The sequence below is a fragment of the Heliangelus exortis genome, chromosome 6 (assembly GCF_036169615.1).
Source record: "Heliangelus exortis chromosome 6, bHelExo1.hap1, whole genome shotgun sequence".
Taxonomy (NCBI): domain Eukaryota; kingdom Metazoa; phylum Chordata; class Aves; order Apodiformes; family Trochilidae; genus Heliangelus; species Heliangelus exortis.
Window position 1 is genome coordinate 11,468,629 of NC_092427.1, and position 16,083 is coordinate 11,484,711.

The 16,083-nt window shown below is 37.8% G+C and overlaps 1 protein-coding gene across 2 annotated transcripts in view; it reads right to left on the reverse strand.

Moving 5' to 3' along the window:
• The window catches only part of SLC49A4 (solute carrier family 49 member 4), a 118,753-nt gene that overhangs the window by 60,718 nt on the left and 41,952 nt on the right, over window positions 1-16,083 (reverse strand). For both annotated transcript variants that reach the window (XR_011726475.1, XM_071746664.1), the window contains exons 6-8: window positions 15,641-15,708; window positions 10,585-10,712; window positions 623-805 (exon numbers count right to left, since the gene is read on the reverse strand). Coding sequence is in view for 1 of the 2 variants with exons in the window: in XM_071746664.1 (XP_071602765.1) it covers window positions 623-805; window positions 10,585-10,712; window positions 15,641-15,708 (379 nt within the window). In the remaining variant the exon portion in view is untranslated. The remainder of the gene's footprint in view (window positions 1-622; window positions 806-10,584; window positions 10,713-15,640; window positions 15,709-16,083) is intronic.

Genomic DNA, 16,083 nt, shown 5'->3' on the forward strand with positions numbered 1-16,083 from the left:
AGATGGTTCTTATTTTACAGATTAGAGTAATAATATATATTATAGTGTACTCAATAGCAAGTTTAAAGTTAGGTTTATGAGTTATGAGGCAGCAAATAATACTCAAAATTTACTACATAGAAATTCTGAAGAAGTTGATGAAAATACCAAAAAAGCACTGTTGTGCCTGCCTAGGCCACTAGATTATTTAAAGGAATGAGAATTTCATCTTTGGGCAGTGGTCAAGAGCTGCTCTTCACCCTGCAGTGGTAGGTCCAACCCACTGAGTGGAGTTGAGCACAAATGGACCATTTCTGCCCTGCCCCTCCTGGGCTGTACTGTCCCACCCCAAAGCATGAGACTGAGTTACTGATGGGCCTTTATAAAACACTTTATAGTGTGTATCTTCATGGGGTTTGCCTACAGTGAATTTAAAATAGATTGTGACTATGTCCATCTTGCACTGAAGCATTTCATTTTTATCAGCTTGTACACTGAAAGGAACAATTAAAGTTCTACCTTGCTGCTACACTCTTCAGACACTTGATTATGAACAGAAATTTGAAGGTGCAAATGCTGCCTTTACTGACAAGGGTCTGACTTCATGGAGAGTTATATTTTCAAAGTAGTTTGTATTTCTTACCTGTATGGTAAAATGTGAGGAAAAACAAAAGCACTCCCATAAACACATTACTCAAAAAGGTGACAACTCCACAGGTAATCCCTTCTGGAACAGGGTAGACTGTCTCCACAAAGAGCTCAAAGAATATTGGTACACTGCTGTTGAGGAATATACCCAACAAAATGCAGGATGTGTACAGGGTAGCTACAACAGAAACAAAAATAGTTATTAATTTCACACTGGTATATTTTCCCCTATTCAGAGCTGCCAAGAATACTCATACCTTAGTAACCAAGAAATACATAAATTTGTTTTTATCCTCAGTGTATCACAAAGCATTTCACATCCCACTACTTTTAGGCAGAATGCATGCATTGATTTGGAAAAAAAAAATTGGAAATACTTATCTTTTTTTATCTTTTTTTTTTTAGTAAACAGACCCATAAAGACACATCCAGGGATATGGAATTAACTTGTAAGTAAAACAAACAGCAAAATTATGAATGCAAAGCATCACTTACAGTTTAATTTACCTCTGAAATGAACAGAAACTATTGTCAAGGACAATAATTCATGCACTAAATTGGAAATGGACATGGATTAACCTTTTGACTTAGCTCTAAAGGTCAAAACTAATTTTCCTTCTGTTTTACAAGCAAATACCAGTGATACATCAGATATCAAGACATTAGTATTCAGCATGGCCTGAGCTGCAACGTGTTGAATCCCTTTTGGCTTCAAAAGGAAATGAAGGGCACCCAGTGCCTGGCAGGAACAGGACATATTTGATAATACAGATTACTCACCACTGTACAACAAATTATTTTTCTTGGATGCAACAACAGAAGAATACAGATATTTCTTCAGTAGCCACAAACGTTTTGTTCTACAATTTCTGACATTGCCAAATTACTTCACAGTGCTTAACATCTTGATATAAATTATTATTATTATGCCCATACTATCTATTCATTGACCTATTATATCTATAGCTGAAAAAAAAAATAAAAGAAAACTTTGAAAGAATTTAGTACCTGTTGAGAAATTTAAGGAAGTCTCTGATAAGAACTGTCTTGGGAAGTAAAGATTTTCTGTTCTGCAGCCTTAACAATCTGAACCTACTGATCAAGTAAGAAGTATAAGGAAACAGTAAGAAGACTTGGAGGGGGGAAAAAAAAAAAAGTCTGGAATTTCTGAAGGTTTCACAAACATAATAAGAAAACAAAGAAAATTTTCTCATATACAGAAGTGTAACCAAGTCACAGGGATATTATTTATTAAAAGTATCTATTCACTGCAGGATAGTAAAAAATATTTAGACTTTTTTTTTCCATGTAGATATATATGTTTACATAAAACAGAAACTGCTTTCCAGTTTAATTTATGTTCTTCTGTCTTGGAAGAGGAGAGCTGAAACATCTCTGCTTCACCTTCTGTTAAGCATTGTTCAAGCTTTCATTTGAGGAACTGTTAGAAAGCAGGAAAGTTCCAGCTTAAAAAATTAATTTAAAACAATCACTGTTTCTTAAAATATGAACAATCATGGAAAAAAGATAAAGCCATTAAGAAGCAGAGAGGGCTATCTGTCAGATCCTGTGTTTGATGTGGTTTGCTTCCAAGGCACAAAGACATATTTATTTCTCCACAGAGGATTTGCTTGGACAGAAAAATGAGGACAGAAGTCCCAGCCAGAAGATGATATTGATGGCACAATTTCAGGAGAGACAACTGGCCCCCTCTTTTTTATAATATATCAGAATGTTCTGAGCTGGGAAAAGAGAAGACAAAAAGAACAAATAAACCATGACAACGTTTCCAACTCTCAACTTTTCTTACTTTCAACTACAGAATAAAAGAAATTGATGCAAGACATGTTCAAGATTTGTCAAAGAGGAAGGAAAAAAATGAAACCAATATTAGGATGCTTATTCCTAAAGGATTCTTATAGCTAATACTGAAAAATTGATTCCCAAGCTCCATAGATTTTTGCTGCAGTTCCTCACCAGTATTTAAAATTTCATGAACCTCTCTTCAAACTCGAGCACCCCTGCATCTTGCTCTGTCTCTAACTGCTGTCAGGTGTAACCAGATAATGTGAACACATACAGCTATTTGAAATATTTGTTTTGGCTTGAGAAACCAACATGGAAATAAACCAGAAGAATCTCTTAAGATATCTATAGATACTGCCTGTCGCTCCTTGAGAAAAATTTCAAAATTCTCCTCAAAGAAGATGGCAGCCAGCTGTAACTCACAATAGAAATAGTTGTGAAACTGGAAAACCACAACCATCACCATCATAGTGGGGCTGTGAACAGAGTGCCAGAGGGAAGGAATTCATTTGCAGGAAAAATGGAAACTCCTTCAATAAGCAGCAAGAGGCAGGAGAGGGGAGCCACATAGCTCTGAGCTGAGGGGATCTCTGTTCATATAATTTTCAGAAACTAAGATTCACTTAAGGTGAATGCAAAAACATGCATCTAAGATTAGGAGCCACTGAAAAGATCAAGACCTCAGATTTTAGTGAACATGGAAGGTGGATAGGTTTCCATAAAGCAAATAGAAGCCTTCAAACTAAATTTGATAGTTTAAGATATGCTGCTCCAATTACATCATTGCTCATCACTTACTAAAAGGTGAGACTAGGCTGTGAGCAAATACAGACAGTAACTCAGTACTTTAGAAACTACACCTCTCTTTGTCACAGTAGTTTGCTTCAGCCATGCAAATACCCCCACTGGCACACACCTCACACTTCCATACCCCCACCAGAAAGCAGCTTTAGCATTACCTTTGGGGTTTCCCCTAAGTATGACCCAGTTCCTGTGTGCATGCCAAAAACTGCCAGCAATGACAACAATGATTAGCAATGACAACACCTCAACTGAGATCACAGGTAATATCTAGATGTATATACATTTGTTTGGAATTAGAAGCAGAAATATCAAGACAAAAAGACCTGCAGAATATAGTATCTGATAGATGTTAATTTAAGTTCTAAGATCTAATAGAAGTAACAGGTTTTAACTGGTAAACCACAAAAAGAAGCCATAAAGAAGCTATAAAAGTAAGGGAGATACACACATCTGAAAGTCTCCCTAAGTGGGTAGACATTGTAGTGATGGGAAAATATTTATTTCATGTTTCTGTAAAGCACCTACAGTCTTCCTGAGTGCTATAAAAAGAAGCTTATTCTATGAACTTGGCAATTAATTCACAAGTCCAATTGGTCAACTAGACAGAAAGTCAAAGATAAGATACACAGTTTCAGGAAAGTAAGTTGTGGGAAGAAGTCAAATATAAGAGTTCGTAAGTGTTGAAAAACTAAACCCAAAAATGAGTAAGAGATAATTTACCAAGAAGCTAACATTATGGCCTGAAGTCCAACAAGGATAAACACAGATAACCATACACTGGGTGTGTCATGCTATTAGTATAAAAAAAGATCATTTTTTATTAGGAAAAGGTACCAACTGCCTACAAAGCTATGCACAAAGTTGTGTGTCTGAGACTGTGGCAGCTGCAGACTTATTTATTGGGCTGGGATCCTTTAAACCAGTTTGATTATTGACACATTTCAGAGATGCTTGTGCAGATGAAGCAGCTATTTCACAGGCTGGCCACTGCACAAAGAGCAGGAAAAGCAAAACACCCACCCAAAGCACAGCTGCTTCTGTGAATTGGCCCGGAGCTGCCACAGCAGGAGGCTCAGGCTTCGTGTTCCTGCTTGGGATGTGAGGCAACATGAGGGATGCTATTCCCTCAGTGCTCCTTCTCCTTCTGGCCTGGAGGAAGGCAAGGAATGAAATGTGCCTTGATAACAGCATTAGTGATGTTATCAGTTGGAGGAAGCAAGGTACCAGCTGGGCACAAAAAGGAGCAAAAGCTTTAATAAGAAAGGTTCTTGCCTGGCTTCTCATCCCCTGCAGCTACAGGACAGCAAACACATGCCTGTGTTCCAGAAACAGACTTTCTTGTCTCTCAGCCACAAGCTGCGGCTAAAGCTTTATACCAATCACACACACACAAAAAAACCACAACCCCAAAACAACAAAACTAACAAAAACCCAAGCCAACCTAAACCAAAAACCAAAGCCCCCCACCCCCCAAAAAAAACCAAACCAAAAAAAAAGAAAAAAACCCTAGAAATTCAAACAGGGAGGTGATGCAAATGACAGCGAGCACTTGCTGGCCCCAGATGAGCTTGCAACACAGCAGCAGGAGTCTGAAGTGCCTCTGACATCCAAACAAGTTCCCAGAACTTCCCAGGACATTCTGCAACATGTTTAGCAATTTACTCATTAAATTACATCATCACGAAATGGATAACCACAGAGCCTCATCCAAACCAAAATTAATTTAATGGAAGGACCCAACTGGTTCTTATCAGCGTATTGGCATGTATATTTTGGCTGATTTTAAACAACAAATATGAAGTATCCTGCTTTTTCTAAAAAATTAAAACTACTTTACAGATAAATTTACAGAAGAACTACAGATAGCCTAGAGCAGTGTCAAGCCCAAGCAGGTGGTAGAGTATCTTCTTCCAAAGTACTTTCCCAGAAACTGTGTCGAACTCTGTACATTTTGCAATAGTTCTCTTTTCAGACAAACCGAGCCAAGGCTCACACAAATTTCTTATGGATAAAGAAGAAAGTAAACACAACTCACAACTGAAGAGGTTCTCTTGGGAGCAGGATACAATTTAAATTGAAACCTTCAGAAATCTTGGGAGTTTTCCTACTGCCCATTAAAACAGCATCCCAAATGCTCAAATGAAAGGACGATGCCTCACATGGATGTATGTTTCCTTGACTTTAGTTTCTCCATGAATGCTTTAAACAATTCAAAGTTAGTTCTTACCAAACTCTCTAAAGTCTTTTGAAGTGGAATTAAATTTTAATATAATTTAATTCTTGCTACTGGTCACAGTAAGAATCATCATGGAAGAAGTCACCCTTAAATTTTCCATGAGAAATGTGACTCCCTCAAGGTAACTCACAGTAACTTTTACTGTAATTCTCTTACAGGAACAAAAAACACAATAGAAGAAGGCTGTCTCTGTAGTGCATGTTTATTACATCAGTATGTTTTATTGCCTCAATTTCCATTCCAGCAAGCACTGATCAAATTCTTACCTCATGATATAGTTATGAAAGTAACCAAAAATCTGATCAAATTGCATTTGTTCTCTATAGTTCCCAAGAGAAAAGCAAGTGGACCTCACTTTGACAACAGAGCATTCTCTTTGGAGAACTAAAAAGTGAAGAATTTACTGAGTGATCCTCAAGAAAAAAAAAAACAAAAAAAAAAAGAACCAACCAACCAAACAAAAAAATCATAATTACTTGAAGTTTGCTATTGATGGGTATTTAAAGTGACCAGATTTCTAAATTTTCACTCCTGAAATGCTCATCCCACATTTCAAGAGTTAGACACCATTTAACACTGGGGTTTTAACTGTTTTTAAATAAATCCCTTAAATTAGTCCTTTAAGCACTCTTCTATCTGTGGATTTACAGAAGCCTTCAGGAAGACAAAGTTCACTGTGCCCATCTCATGAGTGGGTGAACCACAACAGGAGGAGGGGTAATGGTATGTCCTCAGCCAGAAGCAGGTTAATGCTGAAGCTAGAAAAAGTCTCAGTTTCCATGTTTTTAGGCCACTGTTTTATTCTCTGGGTCCCCCTGCTTATCAAGGATGTCTTGTTTATAATGAAGAAATTAAGCTCAAAGAATAAAAAAAATCAGTATTAAATAATAAACATCTCTCTTTTTCAAAACCAGGATGAGGTTAGGGAGACAGATGTGTTTGTAAGGTTCAGCTTATTGAACCTGACAATAACATGTAGACTGCTCCACCTAAATACAGTCATCAACTCATGGAGTTGCCACCATAATCAGAGTATCTGCCAGGCTGCACTAGAAAAGATTTTGTAAAGTGAAATTCTGCTGAATGTGCTCATAAATATTAGAATATTCTTGACATGCTATGCTGAAAACATTCAATCTAAGCTGCAAGCAACCAGTGCTGCATATCAATTTTTGGAAAATGTTAGTATTTGTATCGAGATACTACCAGCAATACAAAGTGGCAAGATACTGAAACTGGCATTACAATGCCTTACACAATTATTTTGGGTCAGAGTATCCCATTGTACATAAATTCACATAATGAAGTTCAGTACAAAGCAGACTAACAATGGATTTGGCACAGAGAAATAGATCAGCAGCTGCACTGGAAATTCAATGGAGAAAACTATTTTAATGCTCACTCTGTACACAAAATTGTCTTTGAAACTTGAAGAAAAAAATGCAAATAATATACATTAAAATTAAAATTTCTTACAAGAAAATTCAAGCTTCCTTAAAATGTAAACCAATTCAACAATCAAGGGATTTTAAGAGCTGTGATTAGCTGATGAGAGGTCTTTTAGATAGATGATATAGTAGATATGATGGCACCACATCATTATTGCCTTGCTTTCTTTTTTTTCTTTTTCACACTAGCAGCTATAGTTCATACACAACTTCAAAATATACTTTCTATAAAATCTTATAGAGATCTATTAAGAAGTCAGCAAGTGACAGAAAACTTGTCTTGCTCTGCAGCAGGAAGAAAACCAGAGCATATTATGATAACACAGAACCATGCAGGCATTACACAAACAATGCTAAACAGCATTGCTTAAAGAAAACACAAAGCAGTCATTGATTTTTAATATCTGCATTAAAGACCCTCATTCTAAGTAATTACTTTTTGTAGAAAATATCTTCAGATGATGTTGTGTCTATTTACAACAAATTATGAGAACATTACACAAGCAAGTGCAGGAAAAAAAACCATTTTGCTGTGACGTTTTTTTTGAAATACAGTTCCTCCCTCAATATTTAAACCAGACATGATACTGCTACAAAGAATACAGATTAAAAGATAGTGGCAGTTTGTTTGTATTTTAAAGACAAGTCATTAGAGATTTTCTTCCCTCTAGGATGAATAATTGGCCAAACTGATCTTTTTAGCATTTCAAAAGCCTGCTTGCATGAAAACATTGCCACTTTGGTGCTCACTCTGGAGACAAGGTGAGTGACAGGCTGAGGGTTTTCAGAAGAAGGGGCCCAGCATGTAGGCACATAATATCCACCCCGGAAAGGAAAAGACTATTTTGAACCTGGGGAAGCCACTGGCAAGGTGGATGCAAACTGTATTTGTGGATCAAGCAGCTGCCAGGTGAGATGAAGCAGAGGACTGGAACCAGTCTGCATCTCTAGGGTGATTCCTGCCTTAACACCTGAGCCAGTGCAGACTCCCACGAGATGGTGTTGCTGCCACATCAAAATGCCTGTTCTGTCCCATGGCATAGCCCCCCGAGAGCTCCTTTAACTACCAGCAGTCCCCCAGGTCCTATGGATATTCTACCTCTTTCCTGGTATTGCTGAGTATGTGGTTTTGTAGGGCAAAGTCTGCCTTGGCCAAGGTAACAGGATCAGAGGCAGGGTAAAAGAGAAGGGGGAGGCTCCCAACAAAATGGAAGGGAAAAAAAAAAAAAAAAAAAAAAAAAAAAAAAAAAAAAAAAAAAAAAAAAAAGAGGGGGGAGAAAGGACAGACAAAAGGACATAATAATGGCTGATTTTGTTTTGTGGATCTTCCAGCTCTACAAAAACATAGAGAGGACAACTACCTAGAAGTCCACATCAACACTGGTCCTCTAACTGGGCAGAGTGACTTTTACCTTATCCAGCTACCTCAAATCACTTCCCAAAGCTGCCAGCCAACAGCCTCCATTTGACCTCCTATTCTGACATACTCTACATTTCAAACTTTTAATTAAAAAAAAAAAAGATAAGTTCATCCAAATCAATTCAAATGTACCATTTCTCCCAATTACTGTGGAATGCAGAAGTCATCATCATATTGCATCATTACACTGAGGAATAATCTAGCATGAAGTCCTATAAATTAGCTTAAATAGCTTGTGTGTTTTCATCCATAACAACATATTTCATAAAGATATATCACTGCTTTTCTGTGTACAAGGATCTAAATTGAACAAGAGCACTGCATCTATTTTATATTAACTTTAATGAGAAAAGGCTGATATGAAACTCTCCACAACCTATCTATGAAGTCTGCACATTATGCTACTGAAGAAGAGAGATCTTATTTGTTGGCTGTACATTAGGCCCTGATGCTTTAAATTGCCTTTTTTTAGAGGAATGCACCATACTGCTGGCATTTCTATCAAAACAAGCTTGTGTTTTATAGAAAAGGGTTCAACATTTACTGTGACATCTATAAGAACAGCACAGACTGAAAACCCTAAAATATAATTTACAACTCAATCTAAGAAATCATCCATTTTAAAAGAAACAGTAACTGCATGAAAAGAACAACCCAGTCTCTAGATTTTTATCAAGGGATGTTTAGGATACTTTATAGCAAACTGCAAATATCTTTTATGTGCTGACATTAGATTACCTTTCAAAGAAAAAAAAAAAAAAGCCCACATAACTTGCTACTATTCTTCTAGAACCTACATGGCAAGCAGAATTCTTAAAAAAATAAAAAAAAAACCAAACTAGGAGATAGAGTTCCATCAGTTTTTGTTTGGATCACTAGTGAGTATACAGGTAATGACTTTCACCTCTTGAAACCTCTCTGCTTCATTCTTATGCACAGAATGGAAGGGACATTTAAGTGCTTGGCTTACATTACTGCAGGATTGTAGTGATGAAACAGGCAAGCACAAGAAATAAGATTTTATTGCATTTATTTTAGTTTTGATGGAAAACGAAAGCACAGTCATTTGGTATGACAATAGCCACCATGAAATTTAATTTGTCTATTGATTAAATTACATTTTATACAAGGAGTTGTTTTTTATCTTTAAAAATTTGAAATTTGAAGATAAATCACAAATTTGACCTATCCATCCAGATGGTATTTCTTCTGAATTGATTATGCATTTCCATTTGCTGTACCAACTTCAGTTTATAGTTGTGACATATGCAATGCACCAAGGACACTAACAGAAACTCAAAAGTTAATTTGAGTAAAACAGTATTATATATCCTACTCTCCACAAGAAACTCTTTATTAAAAATGGGGGAAAAATTAATTTATCTTATAATGCATAAAATTGCTTATAAAAAAGGTGATACTTTATTCAGACTGGATTTACAGAATTCTTTAATAAGTAAATACTTTTTAAATCTCAATGTCTTAGTTTCACTGTACCTTATTACTCTGCTGAAGGTTTTGGAATCACAGGTGGTTAAATCCTTTGGTGCAGACAGGAAAGCAAAGGACAGATTTTTAAGAGCTACGCAGTGCTCATTTTCAGCCAAGGGCACAGCTCACTGGAAGCCTGAGTAGACCTCTGAGCTTTTTCCCTACCCCTGCCAACAGCTTTTTTCCCATCTTTCTGAGGTGCAGGCTGAGTTAATTTAGACCAGAAGAGTTTCCTGAGCCTGCAGGTGCAAAGAAGTGAGCAGCACACTGCAGGGATAGATTTTGATGGCTGAAAATACCATGGGTCACCTTGGTTTGAACTGCGCTGCGCATTTCCAGTAATTAATGCAAGTCTCAAAACCCTAAAATTCCAGACATGTCACTGTTTGTTATACACAACAAACACTACTCCCAGTCATCTATTTTTTCTTGAGTTGTAAATTATTATTTTTTCTCACCTTTGTTATTCCAAAACACTCAAAACAGGTTCCATACACTGAGTCAAAATAACCTTTAAATTTATTCTGGGTTCTTTTTATTTGGTTTTGTTATTTTTTATTCAGGATGTAACTTAAAGCTGGTAAAGAGATTTCAGATTCATTAAGTTTTCTACACATTGTGGTTTTTTTCTTGGTAAAGCTACTGCATTACTGAAGATACCAAACTAGGTTACAATATGGTTGATTTCAGACTGCAAGTATTTGCCTGCAATAGCAATTATAAGTAGTGGGAATTAAAATAATTGTAAATACCTGTGGTTAAAGGCAGATGAGTGACAGTAGTTAGACAGGTAAGAGTGAACCACGTTGATGCTAATGTTGCTCCAGATAAAAGCAGCAGCAGTATAAACTTCAGCATGCCCCTGATAAAATCTGCAAATCTAAAAAACAAAAAAAACCAAACCCAGCACAGATCAGAGCAGTATAAATGCTGATTTGCACATTATTAAATGTAATGCCTGCCAATTAATTCAGAATATTTTCATTACACATTTTGGAAACTATAAAATCAATTTTAAAATCATTCATCATTTTCAGAAAGAGAAAAAAGGTTTTTAGATAACAGTGGTATTTCTAGCTATCAATCTGAAGAACCATAGATTTTTTAGTTGTCACAAAATAACAATTGAAAAATTCCCAAGGCATCAACTGTATATCATCAACCTATACACCTATATACAACCTATACACATCAACCTATACACCATCACTTGGTATATAGGAAGGTTTTTTTTTTTCTTCTGCATTTGTTGGACACAAGATGACACCACTACTCACATCACTGTTCTGTCAGCATTTGCCAGTCTCTCTTGGCAAGCATACAGCTCAGCATATGAGGAGGCTGCTGCATTTCACTCAAAACATAGTTAAGTGTCAAGATTCATTCCTATGGGAAATGACAAAATTCCAAATACCAGAATCCCTAGATCAAAGATGAAGGAACAGCTTCTGAGCCCTTGGATGCTTTGGCAATGTAGTTCTTGGTGGTGTGGTGGCATTCTACTGGTGGCTGGTTTGGGTTGTCACTCCTCACCTACACACCTGCCCCCCTAGAAGTCTGTGGTAAAACAACTCCACAAGCCCTTGGGCAGCCTGACACAGAGGGAAATACAGTCTTTATAGCACCTGATGGTACAATTGCTTTTAAAATCTTTTTTTCCTTCTTCTTTCAAGGAGAAAGAATGCATTTGAGCAGCACTCACACGGCATAATTATCAGTGCAACCACTCTCCTCAAAAGGGAGCTACTAAAAAAGATATATTAGAAAAGGCAATGCCATCTATTCACTAGTAACTTTCCATAATCTCCTGCTTAGGAGATGTGATTCTGGGCTGAAGGGCTTAGGCATGTGTGTTTAAAAGATGTCCTCTGCCCTCATAGCCTCCTACCTCAATTAGGCTGATGGCAGCTCAAGCCACCTATGCTGGTCCATGATGAAATCAGTCCTGTCTGCCCACTAACTGCCTTTTCTCCCCAACAAATATCACTTTACAGGAAGACACCATATAGTTTAATTGAAAAAACAGTTAAGGAAGCCAACATTTGGAGAACTTGGAAGCCCAGCTTTACATTCACCATAAGATACGTACAAGTAACGCAATTAGAAAAAAACAAAAACAAAACCTCATTTCTTTCCTCTATTTTGATTCTCCCTGTCCTTTAATTCCACATTGTATTTAGCAGTGAGTAATTCAATAAGCAGCAGAGGAAGATCAATGCTGCATATAATCTTAAAAGCTTCTGACTGCAGTGTTCAAGTGGCTTATGCATTAATGTCTAATAGCCAGAGGTTAGCAGTTTCTGTTAGGCTTATTTCTGACAATCGAAATCCAGCAATCAGGATCACCTCTTCTCAGTGGTTTGCCAGTTTCTTTAATTATTCTTTGGGATCACTGGGGTCAAAATCAGCAATTTTAAAAGCTGCTCAGAAGCACCTCAAAATGCAAACTTTAGATTTCTTCCAGAGACTGCCTGCTTTGCCTGCCAGCAGCATCACAATTCCCTGTCCTTACAGGCAAGAGCAGTTAGGTACAGCCTGTCTAAGGAAACAGGGTGACAAACACCAGCATCTAGGAGGGGACATCCACAGACAACAGGTCTGGAGGGGATTTCTAGGGTGTCCTCCACCTCCATCCCACCACCAAGGATATGAGGGGATAGGAGGACACATTAAACCATAGAGATAGTTAAAAGGAGCAAATATCTGCCTTTGCTGAGCAGTTGCAACTCCTTTGGGCACAAAGGTCCTGGTCTGGGAACCAGCAGTAGCAGTGTGCTCCAAGGAGCTCTCAGATACCTCAGAGGACTCCCAAAGGGAGCTTATGCAGCCACTGAATTCAGCCAGAACAGAAATGATGGGGAAAAAAATACATAGCAAACTAGCCTGAACTTGGTAATAGACAGAGTTCTTGTTCAGTAACAGGAGAATAAAGAGTACTGTATACCTATACAACTCTTGAAAATACTTGTTTCAATCAAAAAATAAGTAATTGTTGTTGTTCTTTCATCACAGTATCTGCTTTCAAAACTGTCTGTTCTGTTTAAATCCTTCTTCATCATCTTGCATGTTGGGGGATGCCTGCAGCTGCTAAAAAAGTAGGCATGCCAGGAGACAAGGTGTGTGCTTACCCAGACACAGACCTCTGAGCCTACTGCTGGTAACACTTCTAGGCTGTATCCTACAGCTAAAATCCCACACCCAGGCTGCTGACAACGCTGTCTCTTGCTAAGGGAATGCCATAAAGTTTCTGCATTTAGAATACAGTGCAGGTTAAAAGCAGGAAGAAAAAAAACCTGAGCTGTGGAGGACAAAACCTCAGAAACATTTATGATCATTAGCAAATGTGGGAGAACAAACAAATCAAAGCAACAACAACAAAAACCAAACTGAGAAAAGGGAACAGATTTATGTTTCCGTGCAATGATACTACTGTTGCTCTTTGACATTGCTTTTCTTCAAACCAGTACCATTTGAAAGCTGCCAGGAAAGGGTACAGCACCTGCCAGCTGCCCAATATAGCCCAGGCTTTTAAATTATAAAAATGCATTGCACAAATTAGCTACACATATCTAAGTTCACAGCTATAGGGTGAGTAGTGAGTGGGAGGATTTATGTAGTGTGCTGAGGAAAACATGCACCATTTTGAAAATGAGATAGATAAACAAATTTCCTGACTGGGCATTACTTTAGATATAGATGATTTAACACCTACTGTGACATGCAGTACCAAATGCTCCAGGGCAAAGCTCAGGTTGTTACAGTTCTAAATGGTAGATTCTGCACTGACAAAAACAGAAGGAGCAAATTCTTTAACTGTGCCACTTTTGCTTTGATAAACTTGTAGGAAAGAAAAAAAAACAAAAAACCAAAAAAAATAAACCTCAAACCAACAGCTCAGCTTCCTGAGAGGTGGTTAAGGGAGAGAGCTGCTTGCCTGGCAAATCACAGTTCTGACACTGAAATACATCAACTTGTCAGCCTTGACAAGAATCATTACTTAATTTTCCTAATTACAACTTTCAGCAGATTACAGCCAGACTCATCATTGATTCAACCCTACACAGATAAATGCTGAATAGGCCTAGGAGGGAGAGTCATCCATCAGGACTGACAAATCACCTCCTCCCTCCCTTTCTGTGTGCAAACCCTCCCATTTGAACTGAGCATTGCCCAAGTTAGAAAGACATATTTTGAGGCAGAATGTGCTGGTATTTTTTAATTTACTCAAAAGCAAAGCTCTAAATTCTACAACATACTGGTATTCAACAAGGTTTGAAATCAATTTTGAAGCAGTTAAAGAGACTGTCAGGATGTCCTAAAACTTAAGCCAGGCAGCATATTAAATAAATTAATCTACCATAAAGATTGAGATTTGCATGTTGGCATTGAGTCAGCAGATTCCCTCCTAACAAAGTTAAGTGAGCTCCTAGGGGTGCCCCTCTATGACTGCAATGTCACAAGTATAAGAGATTAACCCATGATGGAAAGGATTAAACCAGCATGCTATCTGTGTCAGCATGTAACCTGCTACAGCATCTCTGTCTTTTACAGCAGTGGATTTTAAACACCTACCTCCTCTCTTGGAGAGAAAGATCTCATACCTGATCTCAGCTAATCAAAAGTAACTCTTACTAGGGGAAAACAGGGTGTGAACTTTGTTTCAATAGATTAAGTCTCCTGGCCTGCAACTGGAACAGACAGGAGGGAAGTGCTTGCTTCTTTTCCCGAGGTCAGAGAGGTTTTTTTCCTCTCCCTCTGCTGCAGTTGCTAGGCAGCCTGCTAAATGTGAGGATGAGAAACCTCACATTTCTTTATGCATTGTGTACTCTGATGATGCACAGCTAACGAAAAAAAAAAAAAAAAAAAAAAGAGCTTCAAGCTCTGCCCTAAAAAGAAGCTTCTCTGGGTTCACAATCCCACAATGACTGCAACAGTGACAGACCCCTGCACTTGAGCTAAACTCATTGCAGAAGTAGAGTCTACAGAGTAGACATAAAGAAGCCAGGACAATGTTTTGATATCCACAAGATGCAAAGGGAACATGCGAATGGTTTTAATTAGCTTTATAAACTCACTGCTAGAATATCTCCTGAAAAACTTTCACTCCCTGCCCCCTCCCACTACAGGTTTTTCTTATTATTAATTTTTTAGAGAGATCCTCAATGAAGAAAAAGCAGGACTCTCTTGGGAGGGCAACTTGTTCCTTGTGTCCACTCCCCATGTCATCAGCATTCATGATGGCCAGAGAGAGCTATGTCTTTCTGAGAGCAGAGATGTAACCATGTCACCCATAGCAGTATCACAAAAAATAGTTAGACCTTACCAAAGTCTAAAAACCTGACCAAAATGGGCCTAGAATAATTTCTCTGTTGAGTAATGTAACCTTATCGTGGGTAGGCTGCTTGTGCTAAATCCCCAGTATCCCTCTGGAAATCAGTATACCCAAAAGTATTGATGGAAGGAGACAGATTCTAATTTCTTCCATGTTTTCCAAATGTGCTGCAATGGGTTCTCCCTCACACCAGGCAGCTGAATTCACAAGAACTGCATTTAATAGGGGCATACAGGAAGCACTGTCAGGAGTAAGAGCATGGCTTGCCACAATCAGGCACTTGCTTGTGGAGTTTTTAACCTCCAGTGACCACTACCATGGAATATGCAAATCACTGCTCTACAAGAAACACAGCAAAACCCCAGGACTACACTTTTTCAAGTATGTAGAAGATGAGAGAAAACATGTTATGAGGAGGAAAAGCTCAGTGACAATTACAGCTGAAGAAATAGAGACAGATCTGTAATTATTCCTACCTTGCCATTGCTATGCCAACAACACAACCTCCAACTATAGACCAAAATCCAATCCAGCCTGCATCTACCTGACAGGAAAAAAACAAAACAAAACAAAACAGAGAAATGTGTTAAGGCTGAGAAAATAAGATAAGATGTTACTTTCAAAACAAACGGTATGCAGGAACTGCAAACTGCTAGCAACAGCCCTGACAACAATCTGAAGTGCAAGATTTTTTCCAAGATATATAGAAGGAAAATAATTCACTTAAAAAGAAGTATGACTAAGTATCCTACTCTATAAAAGTGATGTCTCTTTTAGAATCTGAGTAGTGACCTCTGGACTTTTATAATACTCTATCAAAAGCTTAGAAATCCTTTTCTCCCACTCTATCTTTTCCACCTGGTAAACATTATCTTCTTTTTCTAAAGGTGCAGCAGCCAAGAATGCTCTGGTTTGTTTA